Genomic DNA, 14,565 nt, shown 5'->3' with positions numbered 1-14,565 from the left:
AAAATATCATTTTAATTTATCATTTATTATTTTAGCATCGTATTCTTATAATTTAAAATATGTGCCACATTTAGAAAGTAATGTGTATTTTCGGGCACCAGCATTTAACAATGAACCCGTATTAGTTGATTGGAGTGTAAATCAGATTTCACCTGATTTTTCGCCAGTAGATGACACTTATTTCTTACTTTACACAAGGTATAGTAAAATTATTATATCTATATAAATATATATTTATATATATTTTTTTGAAATCTCGGGATTCATCGCGATTTTTGCTAACTTGTATTCTAAATTTCGGCCGGGATTTTTCGGCCATGATCACGAATTATTCGCAACTGCCTGCAGTTGCAAAAATTCCGGCGAAAAATCTAAAAAATATATATATATTTTAGAACAAATCCCTCAGAACCTATAATATATACATTAAAAAATGTAACTGATTTATCAGAAAATTCTTATTACGATAAGAATAAAAATCTTAAAGTACTTATTCACGGTTGGACAGGCAATGCTAATGCTGATGTTTGCAAGGTCATAAAAACTGGTAAGTAGCATTTATTATCTTTAAGAAAAATAAGAAAAATGATATAATATAATAATTCATTGATTTTCTAAGCTTCAAATATCGACAAAATATTAATTTTTTCCTAACCCATTAATTCTTAAAATATTTTTAATCATTATCCTATTCCATTTCTTCTTAACCCTTATTAGTATTATTGGGTTCTCATTAACTATGTGCCTATCATTCTTGGTATAAACACTTTTCCCAATATGCTAAATTTATTAATACATACATAATAATGTAACTGTAATTACTTTTTTTAGCTTTTTTGCAAGTCGTAGACACCAATGTCTTGTGTGTAGAATGGGAAAAAGGATCTGTTATAAATTACTTAGCGGCTTGTGATTATGTAGAACAAGTTGGAAAAGTGGTTGCTAAATTTTTGGATCAGTTAGTAGTACTGGGTTCAAAAATTAAAAACGTTCACGTAATAGGTTTTAGTTTGGGAGCCCACGTCGCAGGATTTACTGGTCGTGAAGTCAAATCAGGAAAAATACCTTATATAACAGGTTGACAAAAATATTATAATAGTTATCTCAAAAAGTATATAGTTGCTGTTTAAATTAGGTTTAGACCCAGCAGCGCCCCTTTGGTCAGACTCAAAAGAAAGAATATCAAGCAAAGATGGGTTATACGTAGAAATCATACATACAAATACTGGAACTTTTGGAATAACTCAGCCATTGGGTCATGTCGATTTTTATCCAAACGGTGGGGAAAACCAGCCATCGTGCGACTTTTTTGCTATAGGTTGCTCTCATCAAAAAGCTGTAAAATATTTCGCTGACTCCATATTGGGTAAAAAGTTCGAAGGCAATCAGTGCAGCAATTATGAAGAAATAGATGAGGATGTAGAATGTGCGAATCTCAGCCAATTGGATATGGGTGGCTTAACACCTAAGAAGAAGTAAGGGTTATTTTACAAAAAATAAGGTTTAATTATAAAAAAATAGTAAGTAACACAAAATTTAATTTCAGAAAAGGCGTATACTTTGTTGACGTATCTGAAGATGATTAGTATTGCATTGCAACGGAACTCTTGTGAATCTGGTGATCTATTATATCCGTGACCGTTTCGCAACACAGAAATATTCTCTCAATGACGGAGAATATTTACTGTAAGAAAAAAAAGTGATTTTTATGGGATTGTAACGAGAATTGTGTAGTCCAAAATCGTGTTATTTTCTCGTTGATGGATGATAATTTTAGTTACAGTGAATTATTGAGACAAATACTTTTTTGAACGTGATTGTTACATAGCAAAGACAACGACACCAGAGCTTAATCAACCACGATCCTCAAATGGCGCGTTGTTGAAGATCTGCGCCCCCGAATAATGTGCTTTGTAACTCGTGTCTCCAGCGGCGTTAATTAATAATGTTTTATTATTTGTGATGGTTTAATATATTGTATATTATAATATAATTCGTAATTAATAAAAGTGTTCCTTTAAAATACTAAAAAATGGCATAATTTGCGTTAAAAGAATATATTAATTAGGAGCAAATTATCATTTTTTCATCATTTAACATTAAAAAATACAAGAACAAGAAGCGCATGTATTTTTCACGCAAATACACACAGAATCAGGAATATGGTAATTAACAACATTTCAGCTTAAACAATGCTAATCTTATTGTAATAGTACATTTGATTAAATTATATATGCACTTTAATTTATAAGCGTATAATTATTTTATGCAAAAAAAAAACGGGAAATAAAATTTAAATATCTCTACAAATTCCTAAAAAGAAACACAAGTGCTTAAATTCACGAGATATTATATTTATAAAAAAATCAGTTAATATATAATTTAAAAATTAGATAAATGACGTAATATTAGTTAATTTATTTTTTAACAAAAAAATTACCATTATCTTTGTTTTTGCAATATATATTTTATTACCATTTTTATTATATTCGCAATTGCTATATAATAGAATACTGAGATAAAAGCAATATCGTCTATTTTTAGATAAATAAAAATCTCGTTGCTAACATTTATTTCTCAATCAATCGGATTCAAATCCATGATCTTAATGGACATCTAATTTGAGATTAAAATCTAAAATTTTTCCTATAAATATAACTCGTGATGATAAAATTTGGATAATATCTCATAAATAATCAAGCATGAAGTCGTTCATATTTTTAATAGTATACGCTTTAGGATCAGCAGCAGGTATTAGAAAATTATTTATATATTAATAAAACATTTATTTAAATTTAATATTTTAATATTTCAGCATCAGATTCTGAAATTATATCATTTTTGAGATATTCAGAAGGTCAAGGATATTTTTTAGCACCAGATGCTAATGATATACTAAAGATAAATGAATTTGATACTGATAGGAAATATAACGCTGAAAATGAAACATATTTCAGGCTTTACACGAGGTATGTTTTTAAAATATGATTAAATAATTATTTTTATTAAACGTTAAATAAATTTAGAAATAACCCAACGTCATATCAAGAAATTTTATTGGGCGATTTGAGCGCTTTGTTGAACTCAAATTATGATAAGAATAAAAAACTTAAGATGCTCATACACGGGTGGAATAATCACGGTGATTCTGGAGTCTGTACTCGTCCAAGAGACGGTATGTTAAAATTATAATAATGCAGAAAAAAACTAATTAGTTACAGGTGGTATTTGTTGAATATTTATTTTTAGCGTTTTTACAAGCCGATGACGTCAATGTCATATGCATTGATTGGAGCAAAGGTGGCACTGCTTTATTATATCCAACAGCTGTTGCCAATGCATTAAAAGCAGGTTCAGTTATAGGCAAATTTTTGGATTGGTTAGTAAGTCTAGGATCAGGTGTAAATAATGTTCATATTATTGGACATAGTTTAGGTGGTCATGTAGCTGGAATAGGAGCAAGAAACGTAAAATCAGGAAAAGTAGCTTATGTAACAGGTGAGTTTTAATCAGTTTTATTTTATGAAAATTGTAAATTAATATTTATTATTATTTAAAATAGGTTTAGACCCAGCTATGCCTTTGTGGGGGAGCTCTAGTCAAAGAATCAGACCAAGCGATGGATTATACGTAGAAATTATCCATACAAATGGTGGATTTTTAGGGTTAGATGAGCCAGTAGGCCATAATGATTTTTATGCAAATGGAGGGAAAATACAACCAGGATGTTCTGTGATAGATATGAATTGCTCTCATGGAAGATCTGTGATGTTATTTACATATTCTATTGACAATCAAAATTTCATGGCCAGTCAATGCAAGGATCATGGAGAAATTTCTAATGGGAACTGTTCAGGCATTAGTAAATTACACATGGGCGGTTTAAATCCTAAAGAAGCGTAATAATAAAATTATATAATTACTTTTATAATAAATAATAATATAAATAATTATTAATTTCAGGCGAGGAATTTTCTCACTTAAGACAAGCGCTAATCCACCGTACTACATTGATTAAACTAAATATATTGCTGTTTTATATATTTTTTTATTTTTTATTTTTTATTACAAATCAGACAATCATAACTTGACATGTTTCTAAAATGCGTCATGATGTCCATTATACAAAAAATAATTTATTACTTTAAAAAATAGTGCACACCTAAAATAGATGAGCCCTAGCCCACATATCCTGCTCCTCATAGCTATTACCGAAAACATCCTTTTGTTTAACAATCTTAATTTTAGAATCAAGTGATTTTGTCACTGCCTACTAGCAAGTTTCGACAGTGATTGTAAATATATCTATGAAGAATTATATCAAACAACTTGGCAGATGCCAAAGGATCGGCGACACTGTTTTAATATGTAACATTCTATAATTATATTTGCTTAAAAATGACGTATTTACAATATTTGCCTTTATATTAAAAATGATAAAAAAAATCTAACACCATCATTAGATAATTTATCTAATCGCGACATAAGTGAAAAAATATGTATAATCTAATATGTACTTAGCATTGAAACATAATTTAAAAAAACCCTCAAAAATGTCTGTTCGTCATAGTTTTTATGTTAAATTAAATAGTAATAATATAATTTTTATCTGCAAAATTAAAAATATATAATATAAACACAGTATTTTTACAATTGGGTTATTTTAATAAAAATAGATAATTTTTTTTACCAAATCATTGTTGAAGTAGAAGTTTTATCTATTATATTATGTTCGCTAATAAATTTTATATTGAAATATTGACCTTAGAGCTCATTTAGTCTACACCTAATGTTCTCAAATGATTTATATTATATATCTTTTGCGGATAAGTCGGTACAAATAACTTAATCGATAATCAAAGGACAAATATATGTTTAATATAATTATTTATGAATTAAAATAAATATCAATAAAATAATTACAACTTAATACAATAGATGTCTCTAAATAAACAACATAATCCTTTACATATTCCCTTCTAACACATACTAACAGGAAACTAAATATAATAACTGAAAGCCAATTATAGAAGAAAATCAGCGCATAAATTTCTCCACGCAGATAACTATAATATAAATATTTAATTGAGTAGATTTTTCTATAATAGAATAAATTATTATATTTTTATTAAATTATACATGAGATTGTTTTTGCTTCTATTTTTATATTCGCTTTGTTCTGTTATCCACGTTTTTTAATATGTCTTCAAAAGATGTCATAGTAATGACAAGATTAAAAATACATATGGCAAGCTAAAATTATTAAATAAGTATTTTATTTTTATAATTAAAGAAATTATAGCAACATTATCAAAATAAATAATAATCTACACCGACAAAATAATAATAATATCTTTAATATGAACAAATATTTGACCTTATCTTAAATATCACAAGTGAGATTCTACCAAGATATCTTTTAATATGAGTTTAGGCAGGGTTAAACCCAAATAACATTTGACATATCTTCCGATCGCAAAATTTCATACTCGTGACTCATATCGTAAGTCATGCGTATTTCACCACAATAAAATAAATACTTCAGTACTGAATTTAAATTATTTTAATCCTGATTCAATAGATTATGTTTGAAGCTGGCTGATATGACTTGAGTTTAATTAATTCTGAATTAACACATAGTGGTTTACTTTAACCCATAAAGATAAGACATGTCATGTATAGATTATAGTATTATATTATTTTATCATATCGTACGGATTTTTAAAATATATAAATAAATCTTTATAAATCAATCACGTGAAAGCTTATTATCTAGATCATTATTTAGATTTAATTTTACAATGATAATTGTGACGCAAGTAGTGGTTTATTGTACTTTTTAATAATCTATAGATTCATTAGTTATTTGTTAATAATAATAATAATAATATAAATGATAGATACTGTCTTAATGATTACTAAAAAAATAAATTATAACATTGACTACTACTATTGACATTTTTAATTTAAAAAAAAAAAAATATTGCATATTCGAAACTGAAACTGAGACTTGTCTCAATACCTTATAAATACAATATGATCTTATCTTATGCATTTAAACATAGGAACAGACAAGACTATGTAATATGTTTTACATAGCAACTATTAATGGTAACATAATATTTAAAATCACACATAATCAATTATCCATTGAAAAGATATACAACCGCCGATGTAGATGGCACGGTGACGGCATGAACACGGTCGTTCCGGCCCGCCATGTCCCCACCACGTACTTTGGTAGAGATGAGAATTTGAAACTTTTACGTTTTACGTTACAAAATTACAACTAGAAACATTTTTTTTATTTGTTTCTTTTGTGAATAAATTTTTGAGTTGCTGTGAATATGTCAAGTTTGACACAAATTTTGATGTATGTAAAACTCAACTTTATTGAAAATTAAAAACTAATATTAACAATTCAGTGCAAAAACTAATGACACTAAATGTTATTTTGAAATATACTTTAAATCCCATATCATTATGACATCAACATCGGCAATTATATTATATCTAACAAAACATACAATTAAAATATATAACTTGTAATTATAATAAATAATTTGCTTTTCCTACTATATAAAAAATATGTTAATATCTTTGCAAAAATATATATCAAGTCAAATATATCTGTCGATTAACCTTATCGATCTAATTGACATAAAAAGTATTGTTTAAAAATGCATATCCAAAAAAGATTTGATAAATAAACAAAAAAACAGATTTTCCCGTTATCGCTAAGTCTTATCGCACTGATTAACTATTTTCGCGCATATATATAAACCTAGAATATCCAAGTCAGAAGCACAGTAAGGTATTAACAGACGAGTTATTTATATCCTTGCAAAAATGATTGACTTGAAAGTTCTACTTATTTTTTCTCTCGGGTGTATGACGGTTACTGGTAAGATTTACAAATTTTCTACCTATTAAAATGTTTTTTTTTTAAATTTAACACAATAATTACATATCACAGGCTTAAGATTTCCATACGACATATACAAGTATGAAGAAGGTCAAAGATACATGATGATGCCGGACAAAGATGGGAAAATGCATTTGGTAGATTTTCAGCAAGAAGGTCCGGAGCGTAAATATGACGCAGTTAAATCTGTTCGATTCTATCTATACACATTGTAAGCATCATAAATATATATATATATATATACAATTAGTAGTACATAGATATTTATTTCAATACTAATTTTTTTATTCAGAGAAAATATGATTACTAAAGAAGAAATCGTTTTTAAAGACGAAAACTCTTTAAAAGATTCGAGTTTTAATGTCCAAAAACCCGTTAAGGTTATTGCTCATGGATGGAATAATAATGGCGATTCACCCGTGAACACACTCTTAACTGAAGGTATATAAAATATATACAACTAATCTAATTATTACTAGAAAGTATCATTAAAAAAAATATATTTTCAGCCTTCATGAAAATTCCGGATGTTAATGTGTTAGTGGTCGATTGGCGCGTTGGTGGTAATTCTCTTTATACAACATCAGCAAAAAATGCCGTATTAGTTGGAATTCATGTAGCAAATATGATCGATTGGCTTATTGATATGGGCTCTAAACCATCTCTATTTCATTTGATGGGTCACAGTTTAGGCGCTCATGCTATGGGAGTAGCAGCTAGAAACATCGACAGTGGAGTAATTCCTTATTTAACAGGTACATGAGATTTTCTTTAGAGCTATAGTGCCTTTTTATACACCTGTTTTATACATATTATAATTTTAATAGGAATGGACCCTGCCAATCCTCTGTGGGGATCGTCTTCAGAAAGAATCAGACCTACAGATGCTAAATACGTAGAGATCATTCACACAGACGCCGGAGGTTTAGGACTGAAAGATCAAGTGGGAGATGCCGATTTTTACCCTAACAAAGGCAGCAGTCAACCCATGTGCTGGTTGATGAGCTGCTCTCATTCCATGTCATACCAATATATGGCCGAATCGATAGACCACAAAGGATATATGGCTGCTGAGTGCACAGATTACAAAGAAATGTCTAAGGGAAATTGTGCTAATCTGAGCTACGTACACATGGGTGGTTCTAAGCCTAAATCAGTGTAAGCATAACATTTTCATTAATGATATAATATAAATCTTTGACAATTTATTCATTCTCTTCTACGATTTCAGATCTGGAATTTACTACTTAAAAACCAACAAGAAGAAGCCTTACTATATGGATTAATATTATTTTACATTTTGATATATCATTATGTATGATAATGCCTTAAATATGTATAAATGTAATCAGTACATGCACTATGTGTATGAGTGTTACTTATTAGTCTTAAAATTATATATAAATAAATATTTAATAGATTATTATTATTTTATATTTTATTAGACACAGCTAATTTATATCACGTCATTCCAAAACAATTTACTCGAAAATATATATTAAAAAAATATTTTTATAATAAAAACTGAGATTTTTGATCTGTGTCTGTTATCTAAAATATTCAGAGTTGAAAATACGAGTACAATGCATAATGGAAAAATTGTACAAGTTAATGCGTTCCCAAAAATAGCTTTCGACCTCTATATAAATAATCTAACTAATCTCATGTATGCTTAATAAATATATGTATAAAAATAATTATTTTAAAAATATTTCGGATAATAATTAAGTTTGACTTTTAGATAACTTTGCAAAACAATAATATAATAATTTTAATACTATAAAAAAAATAATAGCAGATTATTTAAAAATAAAACATTTTATGTCACATTACGGAATCTAGTAAATTTGATACTTATTTATAATGGTAAATTAGATAACACGCCAATAGTTATAGGCCATACTTAAATTAAATAATATTTTCAATATTCAGCCACTAAGTTTCTTCCTAAGATAAGTTAGCAAACTTTGCTATTTAGTATTTTTTTTAATTAATTTTAGTAACGAAACTAAAATAGGACCTCTTTTCAAAACAAACCTCTTGAAAATATGATACGCTCTCATCATATTTAATTTATTAGTTTATTTTTTATACATTCATATATATAATATGATATAAAAAATATTAATTAAATGTTTAGTTACAGATATACAATTTTATATTAATATAAAATTATGAAAAATTAATATAAAATTTAAAAAAAAAACTCAATGTTATTAAAAAAAAATAGGCACAAGCTTTCCGAGCATCTTTGCTATTTTTGTTATTCAGTACTTTAAATGAATTAGTTTCAGTAATGAAATATAAATCAAACCTTTTCAAGAACTAACCCTAATCAAATATATTTGAAAATATGATGAAATGTTATGATTTTTATTTTATATATATTTTTTTTATCAAATCTTTATAAAAAAATACGTATAAGTTAATAATAAAAAAAAAGTAAATACAGAAATACAATCCAATATTATTACCATACAAGGCAAAAATATATTAATAAAAATTAGTTATTAACAGAAGGCAGAGATTCAGTGAAAGACGCAGAAAGGAGATGAGCCAAAAACCGCATCGACACGAGAGACATTAACGGATGGTCCAGAGTACATCGCGAAAACACATAAAGACAATCCCAGCCGCTCTACTGAAATCACAGCCGGCAATAATACAACTTGATTAGCCAGCGAAGAATCTACAGCGACTATCAATATCCGTCATTTCAACTCCACTGACTAGTTGCATCTACATATATATGTGGTGATTTATATATTATTATAAAATCAATTTTTACCAGCTTTTCCAGCGTGTCTTTAGCTGCAAAGTCACTCCCCTCCGGTTTAAAAACCCGAAAAAACTTCTGAAATAATTATAATAAAATATTATTTAACAAATTATTAATATACAATATTTGATTCATTATATTGTTTACGGTCACAGCAAATGTTTTGATGACAAATTGTGGATTTCAATATATTTTAAGATGATGATTTTTAATATCAAAGTTTATATTTATCAAATGTAAACGGTTGACAAGATGGAATGATTAAATTGCTAAATATTTTGGGTGAATATAAATGTGAAAAAACATCAAAATCGATTATTTTTATATACTTAAAACAGGTGTATAAAAACATAATAGAACCACTGTTTTAATGTATATTATTGTGGTTGATTTTTTAAAAGAAATGATGAACTAAGACAGTACATCGTATTCATGAATGGAATTTTTTGATTTTTCCAGAACGATTCTTTGGCTTGTGATTGATTGCTCTCTGATAGAGAGGTCGCGTTAATTTTGAACTAATTTATTTTTATATTTGATATTTTTGTTTACATTGTGATAATATAACTACATATAGAATAGTTGTATTATACAATATTTATATTGCGGATGGAATCGACGAATGCATCGTTAAACCCCATCACTTGTTATCACTCTTTCCAATGTCATTCATATAATTACCAATTGCTAACGATAACGGAAATGATAACTTCTTGTTCTACTTTGGTTGCATAATCGTGCCAGTTACCAAGAGACGCTCAAAAATCTGTCGCCCCACAATTTCAGGCGTGATCTATCATGTTTAGAATAAGCGTGCACTTTTGTCGATAATAAAGAGATTCGATCCAGTAATAATCGGTTTGAATATGTTCTCGTTTAGTATAACTAGATAAATGTTGCTCGAATATCGTCTGCATAAGTATGGTAATTTAGCAAGCTAAAGCATTAGAGACAAAGGGCGAGTCTATGATAATTAACTCTCTGAAAACTTCGACTAACGTACTGCTATTTTTACAAATAATATATTCACAGTATTTTTTTTAATAATAGAATACGTATAACGCCTGAAATATCTGTCTGTTTATTTATGAAATTAATAATTATAAACAAATTTAATAATAATCGTACTAATTACGTAGTCTATATGACCGGATTTCACTGCTTTATAAGTTTTTGTACCATGCCCATTACGTATCCTCTAAATGTTAGATAATACGGATATATGATAAATATTTTATAATGACCTAATTTATAAATGTTCCATACGATATTAAGTTGTATATATTGAATATTAGGAGTTCACAAAAAGTTACAATTATATTATAAAAAAATTGTAGTTAAATTCTGAAAATATTGTTACCTCATTTATTATTTAACAGTATTTTCAGAGCTTTGAATTAAAGCAGATTAAGATTATTTTTGATGTGTTTATTTCTTAAAATCTAAAAAATTTCTAGGTACCTCTGATTCTATGCCCTTTCTTCCTTTGATTTGTTATTGTTATAAAAATTATAATCTGCGCGGCTCAATATAATTTTCTTTGGCAAATTAAAATGTAGTTCTTGAAATTTTAAGTCTCGCGTTTCGCTATCTATGTTATTGCGGCATTTTATTTATACTAGTTTATTCAATGTATTCTTCTAATCCTCAACACATTATGTATATATTTAATTTTCATAGTTATAAAACACCTAGCTAATTTGCAATCCGATTATTTATATTCAGACAAATGACGAATTAATGAAAATTATTGTCGCGTAGCAAAATTTTATTATTTAAGACTGTTGTCAAGGTACTGTCGGCCATTTTGTTTTATATTTGAATGCTTATTTTTCATTGGTCGAAACAACAGAACGCATTACCGGTGCCTCAGAAAGCAATTAAGCAAATTCAAATTTTATTTTTATTATTATAATTAAATATATTTCCTTTGTTTACGTGCATTGTTATACACCGTTGAAAAATATTTTAAATATAAACAAAAAAAATATTCCACAATTGTATTATATTGTTCTATTTTATATATTATGCAACAATAATATATATACTTAATAAATTAGATAAAACTACGTTGGAAAAAATAGAAGGGCAATGAAAGTAAAAAATAGATTTACCAGTTGTAGAAGTATGATTAATAGATTGAAATGGTTGGATGTTTACTGTTCACTGTAACGCATAAATATTTTAATGCTTTTGGCGTGGATTTTTGCCTTCTGAGTAGTGATAATTGTTTTTGCGCAATCTCCTATTGTCAAAATTTGGTTTATATGTTCCTAATTTAATTTGTATTATTATTATATAAATCGTAGTTTAAACACTAGTTCACGGAGCGTACCCACTAACAATTTTATTGCTTTTGAAGTGAATTTTTGGGCAACGTCACAAATGAGCGCGGACAAATTGCGTGCGTCAAAAAAGCGCTGCGTCATAAGAGCGTTTACCAAAGTAGCGCTGTAACAAAATAGCAAGCGTCAAATGCACAGACAGCCATATGAGCGTTTGACAAAAGAGAGCACGTCATAAGAGCGCAAAAATACTTGGAGAAATCAAGTAATGAATATCTTAGGAATTAGATATACAAAATATATGTAAATTGTGAGAAATTTCAAAAAATAAAAATTCACGAGATATAGGCGGTAAAATTAGTATTTTAACGCTGATTTTGAATGTCTTATTAAATTGACAAATAATTATTGACTTGACTTGGCAGGTATACAAAGGTCGTCCGACCTTTTTTTTCATTTATTTTAGACAATTACATTTTATCGTGAAAGGCGAAAATAAGCACAATATAAATGTTAAGAGCTAAGTGTAAGATAAATAAAATCATCTGAAAATAAATGTGATTGCAAAAGGTAAAAACATTAATTTTGTAATCATATTATATAATTATCAAAAAGGGAGTTACCTTTGATTTTTTAAATACCTAATTGTAACCCTTCACAAAAAAAATCACCGCTGTCCAGGTGCATAACAATTAGGGATTCTGTGTCGAGACAACCCGGGAATTTATTCCCGAGAATTCAAAGATTTTTTGCTGTCTCGAGTCCCGGGAATTTAAAAATTAATAACCCGGGACTCGAGACTTTCCGTTTTAATTTTATTCAATATATCCTACATTTATATTTTAAAAATAAAATTTGCTTATTCGAGAACAAGCCATACCCATACGGAGCAGGTAGCAAGCGGTTCGTCAAGATAACTCGATTGTCGGCACTCGGCAGTGAAAAAAAATCCTTTTACATTTACCGATAAACAAAAATATTGTATTTATATTTTTGTTACATCTGGAATATTTGCCACAAAAACCAGGAACAGGCTATGTGATTCATCATTAAACGCCTTGGTGTTTTTAAAAACATATTTTTTCTTACAAAAGTAAAGGTTTTGACTTAACATTGACATAAATATTTCGATTAAAAAAATTGTAATAAATTAAATTTAAATAAATATCGAATAAAGTGTTTTTAAATTGTTTCAATAATTTTTCACCTATCGTATCTATAATACAAATAATATAAGTTAATAATAATAATAAGTTAATTAAAGTTAATAATAATAAGTTAATTTTTTAAGATATTTTTTTTTCGTGATTTAAACGAAAAATAATCAAAGTTTCGAGTCCCGGGAATTCCCGGGACTTTAAAAATTTGGGTCTCGAGTCCCGGGAATCGAAAATACCCGAGACTTCAGAATCCCTAATAACAATGCATGACATTGTTGAATGACACGGACGATACCCACTTGTTTAAAATTATTTTTACGATATTAAAACTATAGTAGTAATCGGAGAATCAGTATGATTTTTTTAAATACTTTTTTAGTCTGATATTTAGTTTTAATATGTTATTCCTAGAGACGATAAAAGTATTTTTTTGTGAATTTCATGCTTTGTCCATTTCAAAAAGGGTAGTATTTATACAAATAGAACAGTTAGAACAAAAAATAGTAATCTGTCTAATATTATATTATTTTGTCCGGTTCCTTGGTATGGCCTATTTACCTGGTTATCGATAGCATATTATTTTCCCTTATCTTACATATTTGCTAAACTCCAAATACTATTCGGCGGCACACACATTGAAAAACTGTTATAGATTAAATTGTTATCTATTAAGAAGATTAATCCTTATAGATTGTTGTAAGTCATTCGTGGTATTTTATTTTTTTTATACTTTTCAAAGACGCAACAAAACTTTTTGCAAACGTTTTCAGTCAAAATTCAAAAGTATACTGAGCGCTAGTTATGAGTTATTATATTTATATATAACTACCCTATCTAGCTTTAAATAGATAACTGTAAAATGCGATTTTTGTGAATTCCTAAAGTTTATTCTCACACTAATTTCCAAGGCTCAAAACATTAAAAAAAATCGCGTTAAGGGCAAAATCCACGATAAACATTTATCAGCGCTAGTTCTGGGTTATTATATTTATATATAACTACCCTATCCAGTTTAAAATAGATAACAGTAAAATATGCGATTTTTGGAAATCCCAAAAGATTGTTCTCACAGTAATTTATAAGTCGCAAAATATAAAAAAATTGCGTAAAGTGCAAAATCCACGATAAACACTTATCAGCGCTAGTTCTGTGTTATAATATTTATATATAACTATCCTATCTAATTTAAAATGAATAACTGTAAAATATGCGATTTTTGGAAATTCCAAGAGTTTGTTCTCAGAGTAGTTTCCAAGGCTCAAAACATAAAAAAAAATTGGCGTAAGGGCCCACTATAAATATTTATCAGGAAGGTATTTATTAGCTAAATAAATTGTGTCTAAATTGCTGTAATCAGTGACAAACAGTGAAATTTATTGTTGTGCGTAAAATACACAAAAATCAAATAAATAAGTT

The 14,565-nt window shown here is 27.8% G+C and overlaps 4 protein-coding genes across 5 annotated transcripts in view; 3 read left to right on the top strand and 1 right to left on the bottom strand.

The window, feature by feature from the left end:
• Positions 1 to 14,565, bottom strand: part of LOC148227936 (retinol dehydrogenase 14-like) — a 29,386-nt gene that overhangs the window by 1,666 nt on the left and 13,155 nt on the right. The window contains exons 8-9 of one of the 2 annotated variants that reach the window (XR_015811779.1): positions 9,714 to 9,779; positions 1,339 to 1,465 (exon numbers count right to left, since the gene is read on the bottom strand). The gene's annotated coding sequence lies outside the window, so the exon portion shown is untranslated. Of the gene's footprint in view, positions 1 to 1,338; positions 1,466 to 9,713; positions 9,780 to 14,565 lie in introns of those variants that run through there. The other variant, XR_015811778.1, reaches the window with a different exon arrangement.
• LOC148227940 (lipase member H-like) lies at positions 819 to 1,500 on the top strand (the record flags this gene model as incomplete). Its single annotated transcript, XM_088200161.1, is given in 2 exon segments — positions 819 to 1,077; positions 1,136 to 1,500. Coding segments are annotated over 2 exon segments (624 nt in total), but the record flags the coding sequence as incomplete, so codon positions are not given.
• Positions 2,422 to 4,083, top strand: LOC148227939 (pancreatic triacylglycerol lipase-like). Its single transcript, XM_088200948.1, has 6 exons — positions 2,422 to 2,751; positions 2,816 to 2,969; positions 3,027 to 3,175; positions 3,250 to 3,498; positions 3,563 to 3,899; positions 3,964 to 4,083. Exons 1-6 carry the CDS (start codon positions 2,703 to 2,705, stop codon positions 4,016 to 4,018), a joined length of 993 nt encoding a protein of 330 aa, XP_088057074.1. The 5' UTR covers positions 2,422 to 2,702; the 3' UTR covers positions 4,019 to 4,083.
• On the top strand, positions 6,659 to 8,348 carry LOC148227938 (pancreatic lipase-related protein 2-like). The gene is made up of 6 exons (XM_088199540.1): positions 6,659 to 6,904; positions 6,977 to 7,136; positions 7,218 to 7,366; positions 7,435 to 7,680; positions 7,753 to 8,083; positions 8,157 to 8,348. The coding sequence occupies exons 1-6, from the start codon at positions 6,850 to 6,852 to the stop codon at positions 8,209 to 8,211; spliced, it is 996 nt and encodes a 331-aa protein (XP_088055666.1). The 5' UTR covers positions 6,659 to 6,849; the 3' UTR covers positions 8,212 to 8,348.

This window comes from Plectrocnemia conspersa, unplaced genomic scaffold (genome assembly GCF_051122295.1).
Source record: "Plectrocnemia conspersa isolate PC_06_02 unplaced genomic scaffold, ASM5112229v1 ptg000012l, whole genome shotgun sequence".
NCBI lineage: Eukaryota > Metazoa > Arthropoda > Insecta > Trichoptera > Polycentropodidae > Plectrocnemia > Plectrocnemia conspersa.
This window is presented reverse-complemented; position numbering and strand designations above follow the sequence as displayed.

Bases quoted from the DNA above. Each gene is read 5' to 3' on its own strand.
- LOC148227938 (XM_088199540.1), top strand. From the start codon at position 6,850: ATGATTGACTTGAAAGTTCTACTTATTTTTTCTCTCGGGTGTATGACG. The intron at 6,905-6,976 runs GTAAGATTTACA...TACATATCACAG, and splicing joins CGGGTGTATGACGGTTACTG to GCTTAAGATTTCCATACGAC. The intron at 7,137-7,217 runs GTAAGCATCATA...TTTTTTATTCAG, and splicing joins CGATTCTATCTATACACATT to AGAAAATATGATTACTAAAG.
- LOC148227939 (XM_088200948.1), top strand. From the start codon at position 2,703: ATGAAGTCGTTCATATTTTTAATAGTATACGCTTTAGGATCAGCAGCA. The intron at 3,499-3,562 runs GTGAGTTTTAAT...TATTTAAAATAG, and splicing joins AAAAGTAGCTTATGTAACAG to GTTTAGACCCAGCTATGCCT. The intron at 3,900-3,963 runs GTAATAATAAAA...TATTAATTTCAG, and splicing joins GGTTTAAATCCTAAAGAAGC to GCGAGGAATTTTCTCACTTA.